This window comes from Alligator sinensis, unplaced genomic scaffold (assembly GCF_000455745.1).
Source record: "Alligator sinensis unplaced genomic scaffold, ASM45574v1 scaffold978_1, whole genome shotgun sequence".
In the NCBI taxonomy this organism is placed as follows: Eukaryota; Metazoa; Chordata; order Crocodylia; family Alligatoridae; genus Alligator; species Alligator sinensis.
Window position 1 is genome coordinate 1613469 of NW_005842220.1, and position 20289 is coordinate 1633757.

Below are 20289 nucleotides of genomic sequence, written 5' to 3' on the forward strand. Positions count from 1 at the left end.
TGTCATCTTTAACTACTGCTTCACCACTGTCGTTTTGTTGTGTAACCACTGTTGAAATCTTACTGTAAGTAAACGTTAAGTTCAATTTTACTATCTTCCAACTGAGTCAGTGTCCCTTTCATCCCCGGCCTGTCTATAAGGCGGGTTGGTCATCCACCCGCCCCCCGGTTCAACTGGTAAACCGCCTGGTGAGTGCTGCGGTTGCCGACAGAACCACATTCTCTTTCGCTAAAGGATGGTTTCACCAATGAGTCTATGGGCAAGGGCATCTTATCATCACTGCATCTTCCTCACTAATTGTGCTTCTAACCAATTCTCCAGAAGCAAGAGATTAAGATATAGAAACAAGCTTAGAGATAGGTTCATTTGTTAATCTAGTCCTCTTTTTTGTCCTGATTGAGCTGAAAGCCTTCCAGTTCCATTCACAAGAAGCTGCTGTTGGTGGAATGCTTAGGATCCTTACAGCAATCCTGGACAACAGTCAGATATTACAGTATCTCTTCCAACACGTGAGAGGAGACGCATTCTCTGCTGCGTCTTTGCTCCAAAACTTTTCTTTTGCACAGTACTAGGCAATGTCTGTCATCAAGGCTATTTCGTTGATGTTGGGGACATTCTTAAGCTACTTCCATAACTGTATTGAGAGCAGTATATAATTCATCTTCTGATAAATGCTGTCCTCTGTGTTGAGGATCCAAAAGGTTTTGCTCTCATCCAGTTCATCTGGCAGCAAACTCAGATCTCTTAGTAAACATCTATTTTACTACTTCTTTTTTGGATAGAGGTGAAGGCAGCAAAAAGCGTAATTAGATATTCATTCAGTTGTCTGAATATCTCTGGAATATTGAAGGAGATGCACCAAACCTTTTAAAGTTTCTTGATAGCCACTGAAACTCATAGTAGCAAACTGAATGCTCCTTGAACTCAAACCCAGAACACACCATTGCTGAGAATCTGCTTTCAAATGTTCACGAGAATAAGCTGGGATACTGTGTCATCTACTGAAGTACAATGCAAACAGTTCTTTGTGCACAGCAAACTATATAAACACTTTGTAGCCGAGCCCCATCTAGTTTCTGCTGGCAATAAAAGTGCACTTTCCTTCCCCTGCTTCTCTTTCTGTAATTTCTTCAAAGTCTAATTAGCAGCCTGATGATTGCTGAATACCTTCACATTTGCTTTGCAGTTTGCCGATATTGTCTTCATTGTATTCACACTTTCTATGTCCTTTTCCAGAAGATCCAACTCATGAGCAAGGCAGCCGAATACTATTAAACAAGGATACTTTGCCTTTAATATTTGCCATGCAGCTTTCATCTTACTCACATTATCAGTTACAAAAACTTGTATCCTGGAGGGACCTGCACTTTCAATCTCTTCACTCAGTAATTTGTCTATGTATTCATCTGCATGATGAGAAAATTTGGTAGAAATTGCTTTCAGGAATATTGGTTCAGATGTTGCTAACATAATGTTCAGTAAAGAATTTCCTTGTATATCAGTCCATCCATCTGACATCTGAGTCGGTGATTCTGCTTGACCAATCCTGTGAATAACCATTGTTTGAACTCTGTCATAGTCTCAAAGAGAGAATGTGATAAGCGATAACGTGACAGTAACTTATATGATGGGCAAATTAGTTTGTAACGTTCTTTCCAGTATTGATTTTCAGTTATGGAAAGAGGCGTACCACTTGCAAATATAGCTCGAGTTAATGTCTCATCTGCTTTTTCTTGATCTACTTTTGACGTTTTGTCCACAAAGCTTGATAAAAAGCTTGACGGTCTTGAACAGCTACTCATGGTGGACTGTATATCTGGTGACAGTGATCTTGAAATCGAGGATCCTGCTGCTTCTTCCCCCAGACCTGGCAGCTCAACATTTTCATTTTCCATTTTTTGCAAATCTGCTATTTCACTTGAGCTACCAAGTTCCTGCAACAAAAGGGGGGAAAGATTTTTATTTTAGCCTATTCTAGTCTGGCCTCATCCATCAGAAGCAGCAGCAGCAGGGAGCTTGCTTCCCGACTTCCTGGTAGAAAGAACACTGCTGCTCAACTTGCTGCTGTTGCCCTAGGACTGCAGAGTCAAAGGGAAGTATAGTCTGGCCTCTGCCATCAGCCAGAGATCTAAGCTCACTCTGCCGGGTTGAAATATTTAACTATTATGATGTTGGGGGGTTTTTTTAATTATTATTAAGCTTAAGCCACTTCGGGTGCTAAGTGCAAACAGAAAAGCAGGACACAAATATTTTATATAAACTAACAAAAATAAATAATAGTCCAGAGTTGCATTAACAACTTTTAAAATTATAATATTTTAAAACAATATAGATGCTGTGTATACTGTGTGCTATTTACAATATTAATTTGTTTACTTACATAGGATTCCTGAAGAAGACTTTTCTCAGATGATGGTGTTCTACCACTTCATTGTATTAGCTTTCTGTATATGGCTTGTACTCTTTCAGGACAGTTTCTACATGTTATTAAATGTTTCTTCATTCTTGTTGCATTGCTAGCATATTCCTGCCTGCAATATTTATATCTACCAACTTTCTTCCTTCCTTCAGTGACTTTAACTTCACTATAATGATGCCACACACTAGTTTTTTTCTGATTAGGCATTATTATGGCTACTTGAAACTAAAAGCACTAAAAAACAAACACATCTTATGCAAACACTTCCAACTTCCCCAACTTGAAAAGAAATGAGACACTGCTCTGTGTTTGCTGAACTGAAAGTGAAACAAACATTAATCACAGTTGTAGTTTTAGCTTTGCTTTCAGCTGCAGTCTGAGATTAAATAAGAATTTTAGCTTTGATTTTTGATCTGACCTGCACAGCCAATTAAGTGAATTCATAACTTGATTTCTAGTTTGGATTATTGCGTGAATATATTTACCCTCTTGTTTACAAGTCAATACAACATATATGTACTCTCTCACACACTTCCTAGGGATAATCACCTGAAAATCATTAATTACAACTTTGAAACTGCCAAGCTTGCCTAATATTGTATTAACATCCATTCATTGTTACTAATAAAGATTATGAAACAATTAATTTTTAGAAATGGAAAATTTCCCATGGGAAAAAAAAAAACGGTTGGAAAATTTTATGCTCCACATCTCTGAGAGAAACTACATTTTCTCCAGTCATCCTTCAGGAACTGCTACTGTGGATAGTTTGGCTTTATGTTACATAGTTCCTTACACAAATATTTATCAAAAGTCTTAAACTTACCTGGTCAAACTGGTTTAAGTCTTGATTACGTGGAATCTGTAGTCCCCAAAATCTGTACTTTTTAGCCACTTCAGGAAATTGCAACTTCAACGGAATCTCAACTATATCTGACCGATTTAGAATCTCAGAATTTCCATAATCAATGTAGAATACTTGGCACTATGACAATAAAATATAAGTAAGTACAGAAGCTTAATTTTATTATAACCCTCTTGCTGTAATATGTTAAGTCTTAGTAAAACATACAATATTTTGAATTATATGTATTGTTCCATAAAGGACATCCTGCATCTGATCAAGGGCAATAGGTAATCACTTGTAAGAGGAAACCTACTAAGGAGCTCACCCTCAAAATTGACTGGATTACAAATACAACCTTAATTTACAAATAACAGTTTTCATCTCACACTACTGTGCCACTCTTACAGTCCACATAATATGTTTTCAAACCCCAAACTGTTCCATTTTGTGCTTAAAAAATCCTGAGCACTTGTTATTCTCGACCCTTCTTCACAGCAGAAACTAATCACTGCTCACAACTCCATTTACTCCTCTAGTTGATTTAAGGCAGCATCTGCGTCCTCTTTCCAAATACAAATTTCCTTCATTTCAGAGCAACAAGGCTATAACCACAAGCTTTATGCCAGCTGTTCCCAAACTGTGGGTCACAACCCCAAATGGGATCACAACATCAGCAGTTGGAGTCACGAAATTTCTGCTCCCACAGCTGGATGCGGGGCTGCAATGGGGCTGAACCAGCTCCAGGCAGGAGCCACCTCTGCAGCCCAGCGGATGGGACCCTAAACTTCTGAGTCACAGGGTTGCACAGAGTCACAGAAGAGGAAGAAGCGCTGCACCATCACGGCCAAAGTGATGCACGGCAGTGGTGCAGAGTTGTGCCCCAACTACTATTGAGCAGGCAGCAGGCACCTCCAACTTGACGGCAATGGTAGCGTAGCGCTCTCCCATCCCAGGTCCCACTCACTTGGCTGTGGAGGCCTGTAACTGGTCGCCCTTTCCAGTGCCATCTTCCTAGTACTCCGCGCCTTGCGTGGGACGCCCTTGGATCCTTCTTTAGGGTTCTTAGGTCCCGCCCTATACTCGCCTGCCACGTCTTGATGGAAATTATGATGATGTTCTTGCAAGCGGGAGGCTGCCTTTTGTACTGCTCCAATGCCAGGGGGCGCTATCTGCGGCTCCACTTTCCCTACACCGCAGTCCATGCCTCACCAATGTAATGGACGTTATTCTGTCCCCCTCTCTGTCCTCACGCCCTCTCTGGCACTCAGGCTTTCCGCAGCCCTGTCTCTCTCTCCATGCCCCCTCTGGGCTCAATAACGTGGCCCTCTCTCAGGGCCCTCTCAGCAGCGCCGCCCCCTTCTCTCGGGGCCCTCTCAGCAGCACCATCCTCCTCTGGGGCTCTTCTACACTGCTGTCCTCTCTCGGGGCTCTTCTACACTGCTGCCCCCCTCTCCGAGGCTCACCACGCCTGCACTGGGGCTCCTCAGTAACGCCCCCTTCTCTGGGGCTCCTCAGTAATGCTGCCCCCTCTCTGGAGCTCCTCAGCAATGCTGCCCCCTCTCTGGAGCTCACCGCGCCCACACTGGGGCTCCTTAGCAACGCCCCCTTCTCTAGGGCTTCTCAACTGCCCCCCCTCTGGGGCTGGGGTCTGTGCACCCCCAATGCTGCGCCCTTGCTGGCGCTGGGGTTCCCCACACTAGTCTGAGTCCCCTATGAGGCCTTCTCCAACCCCTAACAGCCTCACCCAAACCACCGGTTTAACAAATAGCAACACAAACACAAGTCTCTTGGCTATAACGTAAACAGAAGCCGCCCAACCATAACAATGTTCAATCCTACCAGAGATCCTTTCTCTCTCCGCAGTATCAGAACAAGGCTGAGAGCTCCCTCCTCCTTGGCTGCCGGTAGGGAACTGCCAGCCTGGCCTCAACCCCTGGGCTTCATAAGGGAGCCCGGCCCTGCCCCTTTCAATCAGCTGACCACCGGCAGGTGTGATCTCTTGCTCCCTCCAGTTGCCCTAGCAACCAACAGCTGGGGTCCTTATTCACTGCTAGGGCACCTTCCCTAGCAGTTTTTCTTCTTAGGAGCAGGGCACCTAAGTGTTCTGTGACAAGGCCCCAGGGGGAGGGCAGCAGGGCAAGGAGCCCCAAGCCCACAGCAAGCAGCCTGCATCCCTCCCACCCCACTATGGGCTCTGCTCCGACCGTGCCATCCACAGCAGAAGGGATGGGGGGAAGCAGAAGTTGGGCTCTGCTCTGCTCTTCTCTTGTTGCATCAGCTGCTGCCTCCCACAGGTAGCAACCAGGGCCTGGAAGATAAGGGTTGGGGGCCAACGAATTTTTTTTTTTTTAAGTCAGGATAGCCTTTAAAAATACATACTAACTGTTCATTAACCTGATTCAGTCCATACAATACAATTCTCACAGTGGATGCTTCGGGTTTTATGGCCTAATCCAGAATGATTACAAGCGAGCCTAAAAAGTAAGAATGTTTGGAATCTCAAAGTTCTATGATTCTAGTACAGTTATGTTAGTTTCTCAGTAGATCTACAAAGTTATTTTAACATAAAAGCAGATTCAGTCTTACTAGGCACCTAAGTCTTTGAATAGCAAGCTAATTCTTTTCAGGAAATGTAATATCCCTTATTTTCACACGCATAACACACACTTTTACCCCCAAAATCAGTCCCTCCAAAAACCAAGGTCTATATCTTAAGTGAGAAAACCAATTTTTCTGCCCACAATGGAACTCCTGCCACTGACTCTTATCTGAAACCAAATGCCCAACAGCATCAGTGGAATTTTTCAGGAAGCTGAGGTAGTCAATCGATTAAATGATTCACTGTTCTTCATTCCACAGGTGTTAACAACAATCTTTCCTTTTTAATGGTCTTGATGTTTTACTGATCAAACTGACCTTCCTACTGGCAATTTTGCTGTCTGCTAACTACTCCTGGTGTCTCTCCTCTTGAAGAATTTCTCTCTCCATCTCTGTTCTACGTAAGGAAATATTGTTTTTGGGAAGGCAGAATAAAAAAAAAAGGTGTGCATTTTATCCTGGGTCATGTTGTACAAGAAAAAATATGGTATATTAAATAAAGACATTTCAGCTGAGATTTCCAAAGCACTCAACATTCACTTAAATGGTTTAAATTTCCATAGGAACAATTATTTCAAAAGAAGCAGTGATAACACAAAAGTGATTGCATGTGAAAATCCCATCCAAAAATTGTGTAATATCCTCATTTGCTTGCCCTCAAATAACTAAGAAACTCCAACTGGAATCCTGTATTACACCTTGAGTTCTTTTTAAATGAAGAGGTCATTTAGGAAACATACACATTTTCTCTCTAAGCTTAAACTTTTTAATGCTAAAATAATTTGACACTGATAACTTTCCAGATTTAAAGCTAGCTATGAGATGACATAGGAAAACATGGGAGAAGGGGGAGAGAATCAGACTGCCTTCATACGGCAGACGAGAAATCCAAGGAATGTTCAAAGGCAATCAGACACTTCAGACTCCGCTCTCTCATGCTTGTCTTGCAGCCTAGGAGCTTCACGAAGGCCAAATGAAGAATATAAATATCAGCAATTTAATTTTAGCAATTATTACTAATACTACCATTTTCTCCCCTCAGCACTAGAATAATAGATAATTAAGGTTGGAAAGGACCTCAGGAGTTCATCTAGTCCAACCCCCTGCTCAGAGCAGGACCATCCCCAACTAAATCATTCTAGCCAAATCTTTGGCAAGCCAGGCCTTAAAAACCTCCAAAGATAGAAATTCCACTACCTCTCTAGGTAACCCATTTCAGGGCTTCACTACCACGCTCCTAGTGAGAAAGTTTTTCCTAATATCCAACCTAAACCTCCCTTGTTGCAACCTGAGGCCATTGCTTCTTGTTCTATCATCTGTCACCACTGAGAACAGTCTAGCTCCATCCTCTTTGGAACCACACTTCAGGTAGTTGAAGGCTGTTGTTAAATCCTTTCTCAGTTGTCTCTTCTCCAGACTAAACCTCAATTCCTCAGCCTCTCCTCAGAAATCATGTGTCCCAGCCCCAGAACCATTTTTGCTGCCTTGATAAAGATCATCTAGTCTAACCAGGGAATCAAACCTGCGACTTTGGTATTATTAACACCACACTAACTAACTGAGACAAACAGCAATCTCTATTGTCAGATACCATTTCAGAAACGTAAGAAAACATATCACTTGGAAAAGATAGGCACTCCCAAATTATGCAAATAAAAACATATTATTTTCATGCATGCTATTCACTGATTGCTACATGTTTAGAAAAATAAGCCTCAGATGCAGAGTGTTCTTTTGTTTCCACAAATACGTATTCAGAAGTTAAATAGTACAGAATTATAATGTATGTAAAATGTATAGGTCCTGCCTTTTCATCACTGATCACTTGCTGTATTTTACATCTGTACCAGCATTTATCTTCAGAAAAACAGCCTCCGTAGATCTGTTTAACAGGAAAAAAGTAGTATTGTGTAAGTGTAAGTGAATCTCAAGATGATGCAATCCATTACAAACCTTATTTTACAGTATACATTTTGGTTATTTGCACAATACTGAAGCAAACTGACATTCCACCTAACTCAGTATTGTCTCATCTACCAGCACATCCCAAATACTTACAAAATAACACATCTAAGCTGTGCAACATATTATCTCGAAGAAAATTTTGGCAAAGACAACATCACAAAACATTTTTTGCATTGGATTCATAAAGATTTGCTCTTTCTGCTGCACTGCAACCATTTTACTGACAATGTAATACATCCATAACACCACAGATTTCTGGAGGATTTTTCCTAATTAAATTGAAAAAGGTAAGGCTCTGGTCATAAAAACTTTCCTGCACGCAAAAACAAATCAGGATCCCATCTGCCATTCAAGGTGCAAGACAATTTGCTACACGTCAGGGACAAATGAGCTACCTGAAGCATTCCAATCAGTGAGGGTACAGATGTGCAAAGCTGAAGCAGCACTTCAAAAATGACACTCCAAAAGAACATCTTTGAAGTGCTTTCTGGAACATCTATACATGCCAATGGTCTTCCAGCATCCCAGTGCCTTGCTCCTCCCCCACTCCCCACAAGAGCAGTGGCACAAATAGAAAAGTCCTGTAAGTAGAAGAACCCTGTTCATTCAATGTACCAGGAACCTCCAGATCAAAGGCCAGAAGGCACCCTCTTGTGGGAGAATAGTACTTCACAACCATCTTGAACTGCTTGGTAGGGAAACCATCTACACTGCACTGACTTCTAAGCACTCTGGGATTCAGAGTACTTGGCCAAAGTAAGATGCCTTAAGCTTAGCCAGCATATACATATAAAACAAAAACATTTCACTATTCCTCTGTCTGCATACTTAATTAGTAAAATATTTTAGAAAAGTACACAACTGGCATTTCTATCAGTGAGTTTAACTGACAATTTGTTCAGTGTGCACAGGACAGCACACAATCCTTTGAGAACCTGCATGCTCTTACAGAACCATTTTTTGAAAACTAGTATAATTCTGTAACTAAGGCTGCTTACAGACGAGAACCCCCGCCCCACAAAAAACAGTGCTTTATTTGAAGCTCAGCATGCCTTCACATCAAGTGCAGCACATGCCCAGAAGAGGCATCAGCTATTAGATAAAAGCACCAAGAATCCCCACTGAAGCACCCAATATATACAGATGCTGGGAAGCAGGGTCAAACTAATGTGATGTCTTTTCTGGTAAATGCTGTTTTCTGGGTTTTCTTCCACATCTGTCAGCAGCCTAAAAGACTATCAACATGCCTATTAGATGAAGAGACATAGTTAAGATTTCATTTGTAACCATCACTGTGGTATTTCCTAGCTGTCTTGGTTAACTGTGTAAACCAAATATTTACAAATTATGCATCTCTTAATAGCTTTTTAATGGAATTAAATTTAAAGCTAAGAAAGAGTCAATACCCCAACACAAAACAAGTATTGCCCCCGAAGTATATCCAGGGTGTATTTTTGTTTGTTTTAACTGAGAATAAAGACCAGAAATATAAAAAAAGCAAGAAAATACCTAAGAATTTAGTTATATAAAATATTCTACTACTATAGAGTCTCCCTTACTCACCTTTGGCTCTTTTTCCCTGCCATCCCCCAACTCTCCCGTTCTACCTTTTGTTTTCCTAATTTCCAGTGTACATCTCACTGACATTGTCACACTTTCAGCTTCTTTCATTCCTTTGAGTCTCAGAGACTCCCTATGCCTGAAGAACAGTGACTGCACCCGAAGTTTGCAAAGAACTTTTTTCCAACTACTCAGCTGGTCTAATAAAATATAGCACATCTACCCAAAGAACTTGCCTGCTTTTTATGTTTAAGGAAAAAAAATCATCTCAATTACAAGCTACTAACCTTATTAAGATCAGGGTTGCCAAAAATTGAGTTTGCCTGAGGACACACTTCAGCCAGTACACAGCTTAATTTCAAGATGTCATCATTACTATTGATATTCTAAAAAGGTTAAAAAGAGGTTAAAAAGCATTAGCTAGTATTGTTGTACCATTTTAAACACCTACTACCAAGGCAACCAGCTTTCAAGGAAAAAAATTCAGGACACTTCTGGACCACAAGAACAAATTCCAGTGCTGGTTAGGGTACCTGTCTTAGGGCACAGACAGAAGTTATATTTGTTGTACACTCAGCTCTTTGAAAGGGCTGAAAAGCCCTGCCCTGACATCAATGCAGAGCATTTTAAAAGTCCCTAATTGCATGACAAATCAACCCTCATTATATGGTGGTTCAAATGAAAACGCTCTAAAGAGGAGCACCTTTAACTTGTCTGATCAGATAGCTGGGCACACGCATTCCAGGCCCACCCCTAGTGCCATCTGTACTATAGGAGGGAAGGACAAGAGAGATATTGGAAGGGAAAGGGAAGGACCTTTGACCATTTTAGGATTTTATTTACTTATTTATTTTTCAAATTCAGAACAACAGTTCCATTTCAGGAACTCTCTGGAAAGACCACAGCAAAGCCTGTGAAAATCTGGGATTATTTCCTATTAACACAATCAAAAATCATCCAAATCATTGTTATCTCAGGACCATTGCAATGCCTTAACTTTCTCCCTTCCCAATTCTAAATTGTATTTACATTTGCCCTCAATTTCTTTCAAATACTAGTAAACAGGAGGCCAGGAACCAAATCCAAGAGAAATAAATAATTCTAGAAGAATATTAGCCTGAAAAATTATTTAACAGGCCAATCATTTTTAGAGTCTGTAAAACTACACAAAAGATCTTATTACAATTTGTAAAAAGAAAAAAAAAACACCACCACAGTATTTGAATCCTAACATAAGGTCAACAGAAACATGCATTTAGCACTTTTCCTTTTCCAGTGTTAGGCGAAAAGATGACAACTTGTATGTAACTTGCTTTCTGACATGCAAGCTTGTTTAAGTTTGGTTCAAAGCAAACAATTTTGCTTTTAATTACATGGTTTTGATCAAATTGTGTAACTATGGATGAATTACAGTAGCTGGGACACTTACTATATTTTGTATTTAACCTTCCTTTTATTAAGGCAAATATACAAAAAAAACATTCCAACACTGGACTAAGACATACAAATTGCATGAGGTTTGAGTTATTACATATTTACAAAAGACATGGTATACAACAATTCTTATAAACTTATCATCTGTACTATCAATATAAACAGAACATTATTTTTTAAACCATGTGGCTAGAAACACTGGCTCACTGGCTAGCAAATATCTCTCTCTGCTGGAACTGCCTTTACCTCTTTATAATAAAAGAAAATAAGGAAAAAAAATATATCTAGATTATGTTTGGTCTGCTTAATATACCTGCAGTACTGTTTTGGTTCTTGCATATTCTTTTATACATTGTTTGGCTAAAGTTGACAATTTAGTAAAGTCCCCTCCCCTCATAACTTCCCCCAATCCATTTCCCTCCCACTTGGATCCCCAAGCAATCCTTATTTTTGTGCCATTTACCCATTTCCCTCAACTGTTTACCTTTTGCTTTTAGCTTTAGAAATGTCTTTATTTTCCCCCATTTTCCTAATTTCAGTCCCAACATTATTGCTTTTAATCTTTATTTTTCCCCCCTTGAGATATTCCCTCTTCCATTTTTTCTTTTAATCTCCATCTAACTATTATTAACTCCCAGACAGATCCTCTTGAATAGCCCTAATTTTGTAGCTTCTCCCAGTCTCCTTGCCCTTATACTTTGACATATTCTTTCCCCCAAGCTTAAAGAGTCTGACATGCAGTATTATTCAGTATATGGTATTATGGTGGTGTTGCTTCTCATTGTCCATGTCAGACTCCAGCTGAGATTCTACAGTGCTTTCCATTTAGTTTCTCAATAAGACCTTCTTTTTCCTCCTTTAAAATGTACTGATGTTCTTGATGTTCAAAAAGAAAACCCCACCTGTATCTTGCATTACTTCTCTGAGGAATGCTGTATTTTAATTCAGTTCCTTCTTTCTCCCTAAAATTGCTTGTGATGGGCCTTGAAACACTTGTATTTTATATCCTCCCAGAGTAGGAATAGAAGTCTTTCTAGCCTTCTTCAGAATCTGCTGTTTTAAAAAACAGAGCAAGTGCAGTATTGTCTCTTGGTTCGTTTGAACAGAGTACAAAGAGAGCTATGTGCTCTATCTACATGGGCTGCTGTCTTTGTTTTCAGCTGTGGGAAGGAATAGAATACCTGTTTTAAGTATTCGGCCAGATCTCCCTTCTCCCCACCTTATGGGAGTCCTCTTATTCTTATATTATTTCTTCTCTCACAATTTTCTATATCAGACAAGGTTCTTCACTTCTCTCTGCAAGCTCCCGTTTTTCTCATAGTTGTAATTTATTTTGCAGATTTACTGCTGATTGCAGGTTTCCCTCCACCTTTTTCTCCAGGTCTGTGAACCTGTCCCCATTTCTTTTATCTCTTCTTCTATTTTACTAAACTCTGCCTCCATAAAGGATTTTAAAGCTCTGATTTCTAAGGTTAACTCACCAAAGTCCTCTTTGGTCAAGAGGGCTGCCTCTTTCTCTGCTCTGCCTCTTCTGTAGCCCCTACACACTGTTCTGAATGAAGATTTCCAAGTAGCTTTTCCAATTTGGTCCCCTTACATGAAGTACACATTCTACAAACATGGGAAATTCTTGCAAGGGAGCACAGGTAAGGTGGGGTCAAGGATCAACAGTATTTGTGGAATGTGCCATCTCTCCCATACAGGTCTAGAATCAGGTAGCCATCTGCTCTCATGATGTTATATGACCCTACCCATTATATTTTATTTATTATAGCCTGTATAAAGATTAGGTGATTATACAGAGAAAGTGGTTATACAAAGGAAAGTGAAACTGGCCATAAAGTTGTCAGATAACCAAAAAATAGTCTTTATGTATGTTAAGTACTACTTGTAACAATACACGTATGTATTTCACTCCTCCCCCACGTGCACACACACTTCTGTCATTTAAAATTAGGTAAAAAATAGACAACTCGCACCAAATGGTTATTAAAAACAGTACCAAAACTCCCATAATGACAATGCTTTTTGTTCTATTACTTTTATTTTATTAGAATGTTACACATTCTCATGTAAAAACAATTGAAGAAGCACCATGACCAACTTTCCAGACTATTCCTGATCCAAGACCTAAAATTTTAACATTCAAAATTTCATGTACAACCTGCTACATAATGCCTGCTCAGGCATTTTAATCTTTTGTGTTAGTACACTACTGACACTTCTGGAGGAAATAAGGTAACACACCTTAATCAGAGCATCTTATTCAAAAGTCTGTTTACTTTACCTGTGCCCAAAATGTTACAGCATCTTCCACATGACAGCCTACCACATGTTCAACTAAGGCAAAAGAGAAGAGATTTTAAACCATTCTGAATTTCAGAGATTACCTTGTTTTCAAAAAGAAAACATACAAACAAGCAACCTATGATCTTTGAGTACCTTTGCTGTATCCCAAGTCTTCTTCCATAGCTACAGACCCTGAAACATTACATCAAAGCATGTATAATTAAACTTAACAATAAGAGAAAGGTAGTTTGCCATGTTAGTCTGAAGTGCATTAGAAGACAGGGCAGGGTGGCACACTAGTGCAACTATAACCACCCAAGCAAGGAAGCTTGTATATGCACTTTGGGGCCAGTTCCCTCTTTGATGTACTTGGGCAAGGCAAGGTGTGTATTGGCATCCGACCTAGGGTCTGAGGCCACTTCCCAGCCATAGCAGTAGGCAGCACCTGGGAAGGTCCCAATCAAAGGCAGGGCTGCTCTGCCTAGAGAAGCGGGGCTGACCTGGAAGAGCCCTGCAGAGGCAGGATCATCCCCGCCCAGCCCGTCCCGCACAAACCCACCGGCCAACCCCAGCAAAACGACCCAGCCCAGCCCACCCGATTCGCACCAGGAAACGCCAGCTCGGGGACTAGACGAGCCCCTAGCGGGCTCGGGAGAAACCAACGGGGACGTCCCGGGGCCGCCCCTCCCTTGCAGGCAAACACTGCTGCTGCGGGGGCCGCCCTCCCGCGTGGCTGTGGCGGCAGCCGCGCGGGGCAGACTCTCCGCCGGCGCAGGCTCCGCGAGCGCGGCACCGCTCCAGCTCACCGCTCCGCGCACGTGCTCCCGCCTACCCACGAGCCAGAGGCGGCGGCGGGAAACTCGGCGGCAGCGGGCGCGCATGCGCAGGGCAACACCTTCCCACCTCCGTACTGCAGGTGGCGAGGCCGTTGCCCGTGCGCGGGCATACGACACACCCCGCGCTGCAGCAGAAGGGGCGGGGATCATGGTGCCGCCTTCGCGCTGTTGATTTTGAAATAGGGCTGTATTTGCAATCGTGCATTGCAGCCCCCTTTCACCCAGCGGGTGTCCCCTGCGCCGCCAAGGCAGAGAAACCGCGCGTGCCCTGCCACTGCCCCTGCCCCTGCCCGTTAGTTGCTGTGTTGGGCCCAGGGCTGGGTGTCCTTCACCTGCTTGGGACTTCCGACGCGACGCAGCGCAGCGCAGCACGACAACCCCACCCGACCAGACCAGGGCCGGATTACTGCATAGACAAAGTAGGCATATGTTTAGGGCTGTAAGTGAAGAAGGGGCCCATATTCATTTACATTTTTTTTTTTTTAGTTTCAAAATATAAATAGACAGTATTAATTAGAGGCCTACAAGTTTGTTTGCCAAGAGCCCACTAAAGGGTTAATCTAGCCCTGCTCCGGACCAGGGCTGTCTCAGCTCCTTGCCAGCCCTGTGTGTCACTCTGTCCATAAGCTGCTTGCAAAGCCAACTCCTAGGTCTCTTCCATGGGTGCAGAGCCGACCCTAGCAGGGTGTGGTGCCTGGGGCAAATAAGCCTGTGCGGGGGGGCCCCTTTAACACTGCACGCAGGGCCATGGGACTTCTGCAAAGGCAGGGCAGGACTGCTGCAGCAATGAAATTTGACATCTGGGGCCAAGCAGATCCTAAACGCCAGGATAAGCCACTCTTCAGCTTATGCAAAGCTGACCGTGGGGAGGGGATGGGTGGCAAGCAGCCAGACACTTCCACAGTGCGGAGCTGAGCCACCAGCTCCAGGCGGGCCCCGCAGGAAAGGCCATGACTGCTCTGCCCAGCTCCACAGGGCCCAGGGCAGTCACCCCAATTTGCCCTACCCAAGGGATGGCTCTGCATGGATGGAGATAGATTTTGAAAGTGGGGTGTTGATGGTATGGTGTTATCTTCACACTTAGCACATATTTCTCTCCAGGTGAAAAGAAACTGGACATTCTTGTGCTCTTTGGGCCCAGGGCTGTATTATTCAGGATAGCATCAAAGCAAAAACAAAATATCATTTCACTGGAATGAGTTTAATACTTTGCAGCGCTGTGAAATGGGAGCTAGATTACCAGGAGCAGATATCAGATAGCAAGTTTACATAAGGAAGGCTAGCTTGAGTAGTGGAACACAAAGACCGTTAAAAAGGAAAGAGGGCCATTAACACCCATGGAATGAATTTAGAAGGAATCGGAGAGATTTGATAATGACCCACAAAGTCAATGGACAGTTTCACTGCTGGCTGAACAGAAATGTTGCTGCCACTGCCAGGCAGTTGTTTTTAAACTTTGGGTGATGCAGGAATCAAAGCAGGTGCAACTGCACCAGTCTACCTCCCCTGGGTCCACCCCTACCTGCTTGGGTCTTAACACAGCCAAATTGGGCAATGCAATGACAAACACTTAAGACCACGGCTATAACAGAGTACCCTGCTAGCGCATTGTTTCATACAACTGTAATTTCTTTTAAAAGTCAGCTATTATTTACACCTTAAAAACCTCATAGTTTTCTTCCATGCACAGAGCTAGGATTTTGAACTCTCGGGGGGGGGGGTGCCCAAATGCTGTCATGTTATCTTTGCAGATAACACAACACTTCTTTTTCTCCAGCTAAAGAGAAACGAGAAGCTTTACTAGTATAACGGGCCTAGTGCTATATTATTCAGTGTATAATCAAAGCAAGAATAAATCTAATTGAAATGTGCACTAATTTACTAGGTTATATATTCAGTTTAAAAAGCCACAACAAACTGAACAAAAAATAGTCAAGATAGTCAAAACATATTGTTTCGTTAGTCCTGCAGTCATTACAGTTAAATATACATCTCTTACTCAGATTCATAAAATAAAATCTAGTCATCTCAAGAATCTTGGCAGTGTCTCCAATGCTTCACTGTCAGTCATTTCTACACGAGTTAATAGTAAGTGTAGATTTTTAGCCAGAACTGAAAATAGACTGCAGGGCCATAAAACAGAAGAGAGATTACCACTGAACCCCCCGGATTCATCCCTGTTCTCTCCCCATGTCTTGAAAAGCATAGCATATTCTAGTCATATAAAAATGTAAATATCAAAAATGACCAGACAACAGGTTGATGAGTTGGTTCCTGTTTCTGAAATGTGAGAAACAGCTGAGCTCCTAGATCAGGGGTGGGCAAAATACAGCTCGTGGGCTGCATCCAGCCCACGGAGGGACTTTGGTGGGTCCCTTGCTCCAACCTGGCCCATGCACCAGCTAGACCGTGGTGAGTCCCACCACCCCTGGGCACACAGCAGGGCTTTGGCAGCTCTGCAGCTGGACTGCATTTCTAGGTAGCCCAGGCAGTGGTGGCTCCTTCCAGCTACAGCCACCACTGGCCCAGCCCCATGGTACTGGCGGGGTACTGTCTGCACAGCCCCGACCCCAGCCCACCCTGCGCCCGCTCTGGACTCACCCTGGCTGGAGTGGACCAGCTCCAGACCAACCAGGACCCACTTACATAGCCCTGACTCCAGCCTGCCCTGTGCCTGCTCCGGATTGCCCACCAACACTGAACAGTGGCAATGACGGAGCAGAAGCTGCTGCTGGGAGTGGGAGAAAAGCAGCTGCCTCCCTACACCACTGCTGGGCCCTTCTTGCTTCAGCCACCCAGAGCCCATGCCCGTCATCACCGCTGCTTCCAAGCCACCCAGCAGATCAGTGGTGGCAGTAGAAAGGAGCTTCAGGGGAGCCTGGGTGCAGGCTCCAGATAGCTGCAGCAAAAAGGGCCCAGTAGCGGTAAAGAGGAGGCAGCTGCTTTTCCTCCCACACCTAGCAGCAGCTTCTGCCCAGCCACCACTGCTGCTGCTCAGCGTGGGCAGGCAGTCTGGAGGAGGTGCAGGGCGGGCCAGGGTTGGGGCTGTGCACAGGGGTTCCAGCTGGTCCGTTCTGGGCAGGGCAAGTCTGGAGTGGGTGTGGGGTGGGCCAGGGTTGGGGCTGAGACTGGGTTGGGGCCAGGACTGGCACCCAGCTGTTGCAGTGCACTAGTGGCGGTGGCAGGTAGGCGCCGCAGGGCACGTGGGCACCAAGCTGTTGCCAGGGGAGGAAGGGTGCTGACCAGCCCTCAACAGCACCCCAGAATTGCCTATGTGGTCTGCAGGCCCTGATAATTGACCACCCCCATCCTAGATAAATAGTATTCTTTTACTTTCTTTTCCTGATGTCATTTAAACTATTTCCATACATCTGATTTCTCCTAATCTAACTGACATATATTTTATATGTTCATCTGATTTATAATGTTGCTGCTTTTATCTTCTAAATTTCAAATAAAAAAGAATTTTCAAGTATTCACAAGTCTGAAAACATAGCACAGAGTACACGAAGCTGTGTACCAATGGATATGTGAACTTATTTTTAAATGTTGGCATTATGCAAGAAGTTGACTTACCTAATGAATAAATCCACGTGCTGCATAGCCACTTAGGAGCATAGCACCATGCAGAGCTCCACTATGTGCGCTGTCATAGGTTATAGATATTTTATTAGCGGCAAAGGCCCAATGTTAGTATCTCTGTACTGATTTGTTTAAAAATGGGTCACTTTAAGATTTTGGATATATAGAAACCTGATCTGTTCTTTTAAACGAATCTACTGGAATTTAGCCTTGTATTGTATAAAATCCTGGTATATTTTAATTGCTGTAACATTAAAATTTAATATGTTTTAAAGTACATTTTATCACTGCCCTAATGAACATTCTGAAGAGAACTGACAGAAACTCTAAAAATATATAGACCCCAATCTTGCAAATAATTGCAGAGGCACAACTTGCTTTTGAAAAGGGACATTGTCAGCATGAAAACAATAATTCAAAGGAGATACTAGCAAGAAGTGATATCATGAATCAGATGCATACCAAACTCCTGCAAAAGAAAGTTCCTAAATATTTGGAGAATAAAGGAATGAAAGACACCTTTTGGCTTACTGAGTCCAATCCCCTGCTATTGCAGGCCACCGTATCAAGAAATCCCTTCTATAAGAGAAAAATAATCATGCTGGTTAAAAGTAATCAAAGCAATCCTGTTTTCTTTATATGTGCTACAATAAAAGCAATGGGTTTTATTTTATTTGAAATGCAACTGCTTGAAATGTACTAGTTCTTAAGGATTGTAAAAAGTCTGTGTAATTATAACTAAACAACTCCATGTGTCCACATATGATAGCAGGTAATCTGTCCCACCCCAGATCCCTTCGAATTTAAGTCACGTACTTTGAAAAGGTGCAGCTGAGTGGCAGTAGTCACACCATTATACTGATGAGTCAAGGGGTGGATCCAGAGCAATGCAGTTGCATGCTCCCTGCATGCAGTGGCAGTGCTGGGAGTGGAGCCACAGCAGGGGGCATAGTCCCCCCAATCCTAGTTCCCAGAGGTGCCGCTGAGCACATGGGCCAGGCCTGGTGGGAACAGCCCAGCACAGCCTTCCCCTCCCCCTGAGGACACGGGGCCCAGGGGCTGGCGGGTGTGGGGGAGGGCAGGCTGCAACTGAGAGCTGGAAGGCTGCACCAGGCTGTTCCCACCAGGCCTATCCCACGCTGCGCTTGGCACGGACAGCGGTGGTGCTGGGAGCGGGGACACCCCCACCCCGTGGTCCCGCTCCCAGTGCTGCTGCCACAGCCACCTGGCCTGAGTGCAGCCCAGCCGGGAAGAGACCGGTGCTTCCTCGGCCCTAGCCCACCCGACCCCACATGCAGACCCGGGGGGCACATGCCCCCCCATGCCCTCCTGGGCTGTGTGCCCCTCCTCCCATGCTCCCCAGATGAGCCGCTTGCAGCTCTGTCCCCCGCCCCACCCCAGCTGTGTAGGGTTTGCCCCTGCCTCACCACCATTGACAGGGGGGTGCGATCAAGGCCCCAGCGGTGAGGGAGGGAGCGGGGTAGGGCTAGGGCCTCCGTCTGCCCTTCCCCCTGCCCCTCCCCACAAACTTACCTGCTGGGGTGGGGTAGATCTTCGGTTCCTCTTAAATTCCAAAAGTGATCTCCAACCTAAAAAGGCTGGAGACCACTGGCATAGACACGGCAATACCTATCCTTCTATACTCAATAATATGTTGCTCTGACAATTTTTTTTTTAATTATGAAAGGAAGTACATGATACATCAATAAACATGAATTACTAGTTTCCAATTAACACAGTTTAATGGGGACAAGTGTGATCATATTTTTAAATTGAAAATCTCAAACATATTCAACAAAAGTAATGTCTTTAAATTGTCCTAAAATTAGGAATTTAATAGTACTAGCATAGAAAAACATAAAAACAAACTTGTTGTGCGGGCCGGGAGCGGTCCGAGGCCCACGGGGGCGCGCGGCGGGCTGTGGCCAGCAGCCCTGGCACGCAGGTCGGGGAATGCAGGCCGGCGGACTAGAATTAGGCACGGACACTTAGCGGTTGATTAAAGATTATTTTACTTACACTGTAGATGGTCGCGGTGCAGGCAGGAAAACTTGCTTGAGTTGCAGTTACAGACAGGAAAGAAGAAAAGCGGACAAGAGTTCTAAACTCGCGAACTCTAGCCCAATCCGGCTGAAGGCTCTAAAAACGCGAGCCCGTCGTGTCAACCGAAGAAAACAACTCAGAGAAGAGCTCTGGATACACTCACACGAAGTTTGCTAGGCTCCGTGGAACTTGTGCGCAGGGAAGGGGTTCGTCGAGGGATCGTTCGGCGACGGGGAGAGGCCAGAGGTTGATCAGAAGACCCCTATAGCCTTCTTAAGGTACATGCTGGGTCCGTTAGGCTCTGCAGCGCTTAGAGTTCTTCACGAGACGTGAAGTCCTCCTCCTCCTCCAGATGGTTGTGGAGTTCTCCCTTGCGGGGTTCTCCTTGGAGTTCTCCAACTTGGGCGGTTGCAACTGAGAAATGCACCCTGCAAAGAAAGCTCCTCGTGGTGGGAAATAATTTAGCAGTGCCGAAGCGCGCACACACAAAATCACACTCTTGGGTTGTGACAGTTAGCAAATGCAAGGAAGAGACTGTGCATTACCACTGCAAATTTAAAGATACTTGTTGTGTAGAGAGAAAATCCTATTCTAATCTCTGACATATATACATTTTTAAGACCCTTCTCCCTATTTGAGAAAGCTGCAGGGGAAAAAAATTTTAAACCAGACCTCCCCCATTTAGTTTGCAACTCTCTTTTCTAAACTGAACTTCA

The 20289-nt window shown here is 43.8% G+C and overlaps 1 protein-coding gene across 1 annotated transcript in view; it reads right to left on the reverse strand.

The window, feature by feature from the left end:
* Positions 1-13955, reverse strand: part of STK31 (serine/threonine kinase 31) — an 89434-nt gene extending 75479 nt beyond the window's left edge. Inside the window, 6 exon segments of the mRNA XM_006027041.2 lie at positions 3246-3404; positions 7672-7746; positions 9677-9775; positions 13111-13163; positions 13266-13304; positions 13919-13955. Coding sequence (XP_006027103.1) covers positions 3246-3404; positions 7672-7746; positions 9677-9775; positions 13111-13163; positions 13266-13293 — 414 coding nt within the window. The 5' untranslated portion in view covers positions 13294-13304; positions 13919-13955.
* Between the last annotated feature and the right edge of the window lie 6334 nt (positions 13956-20289).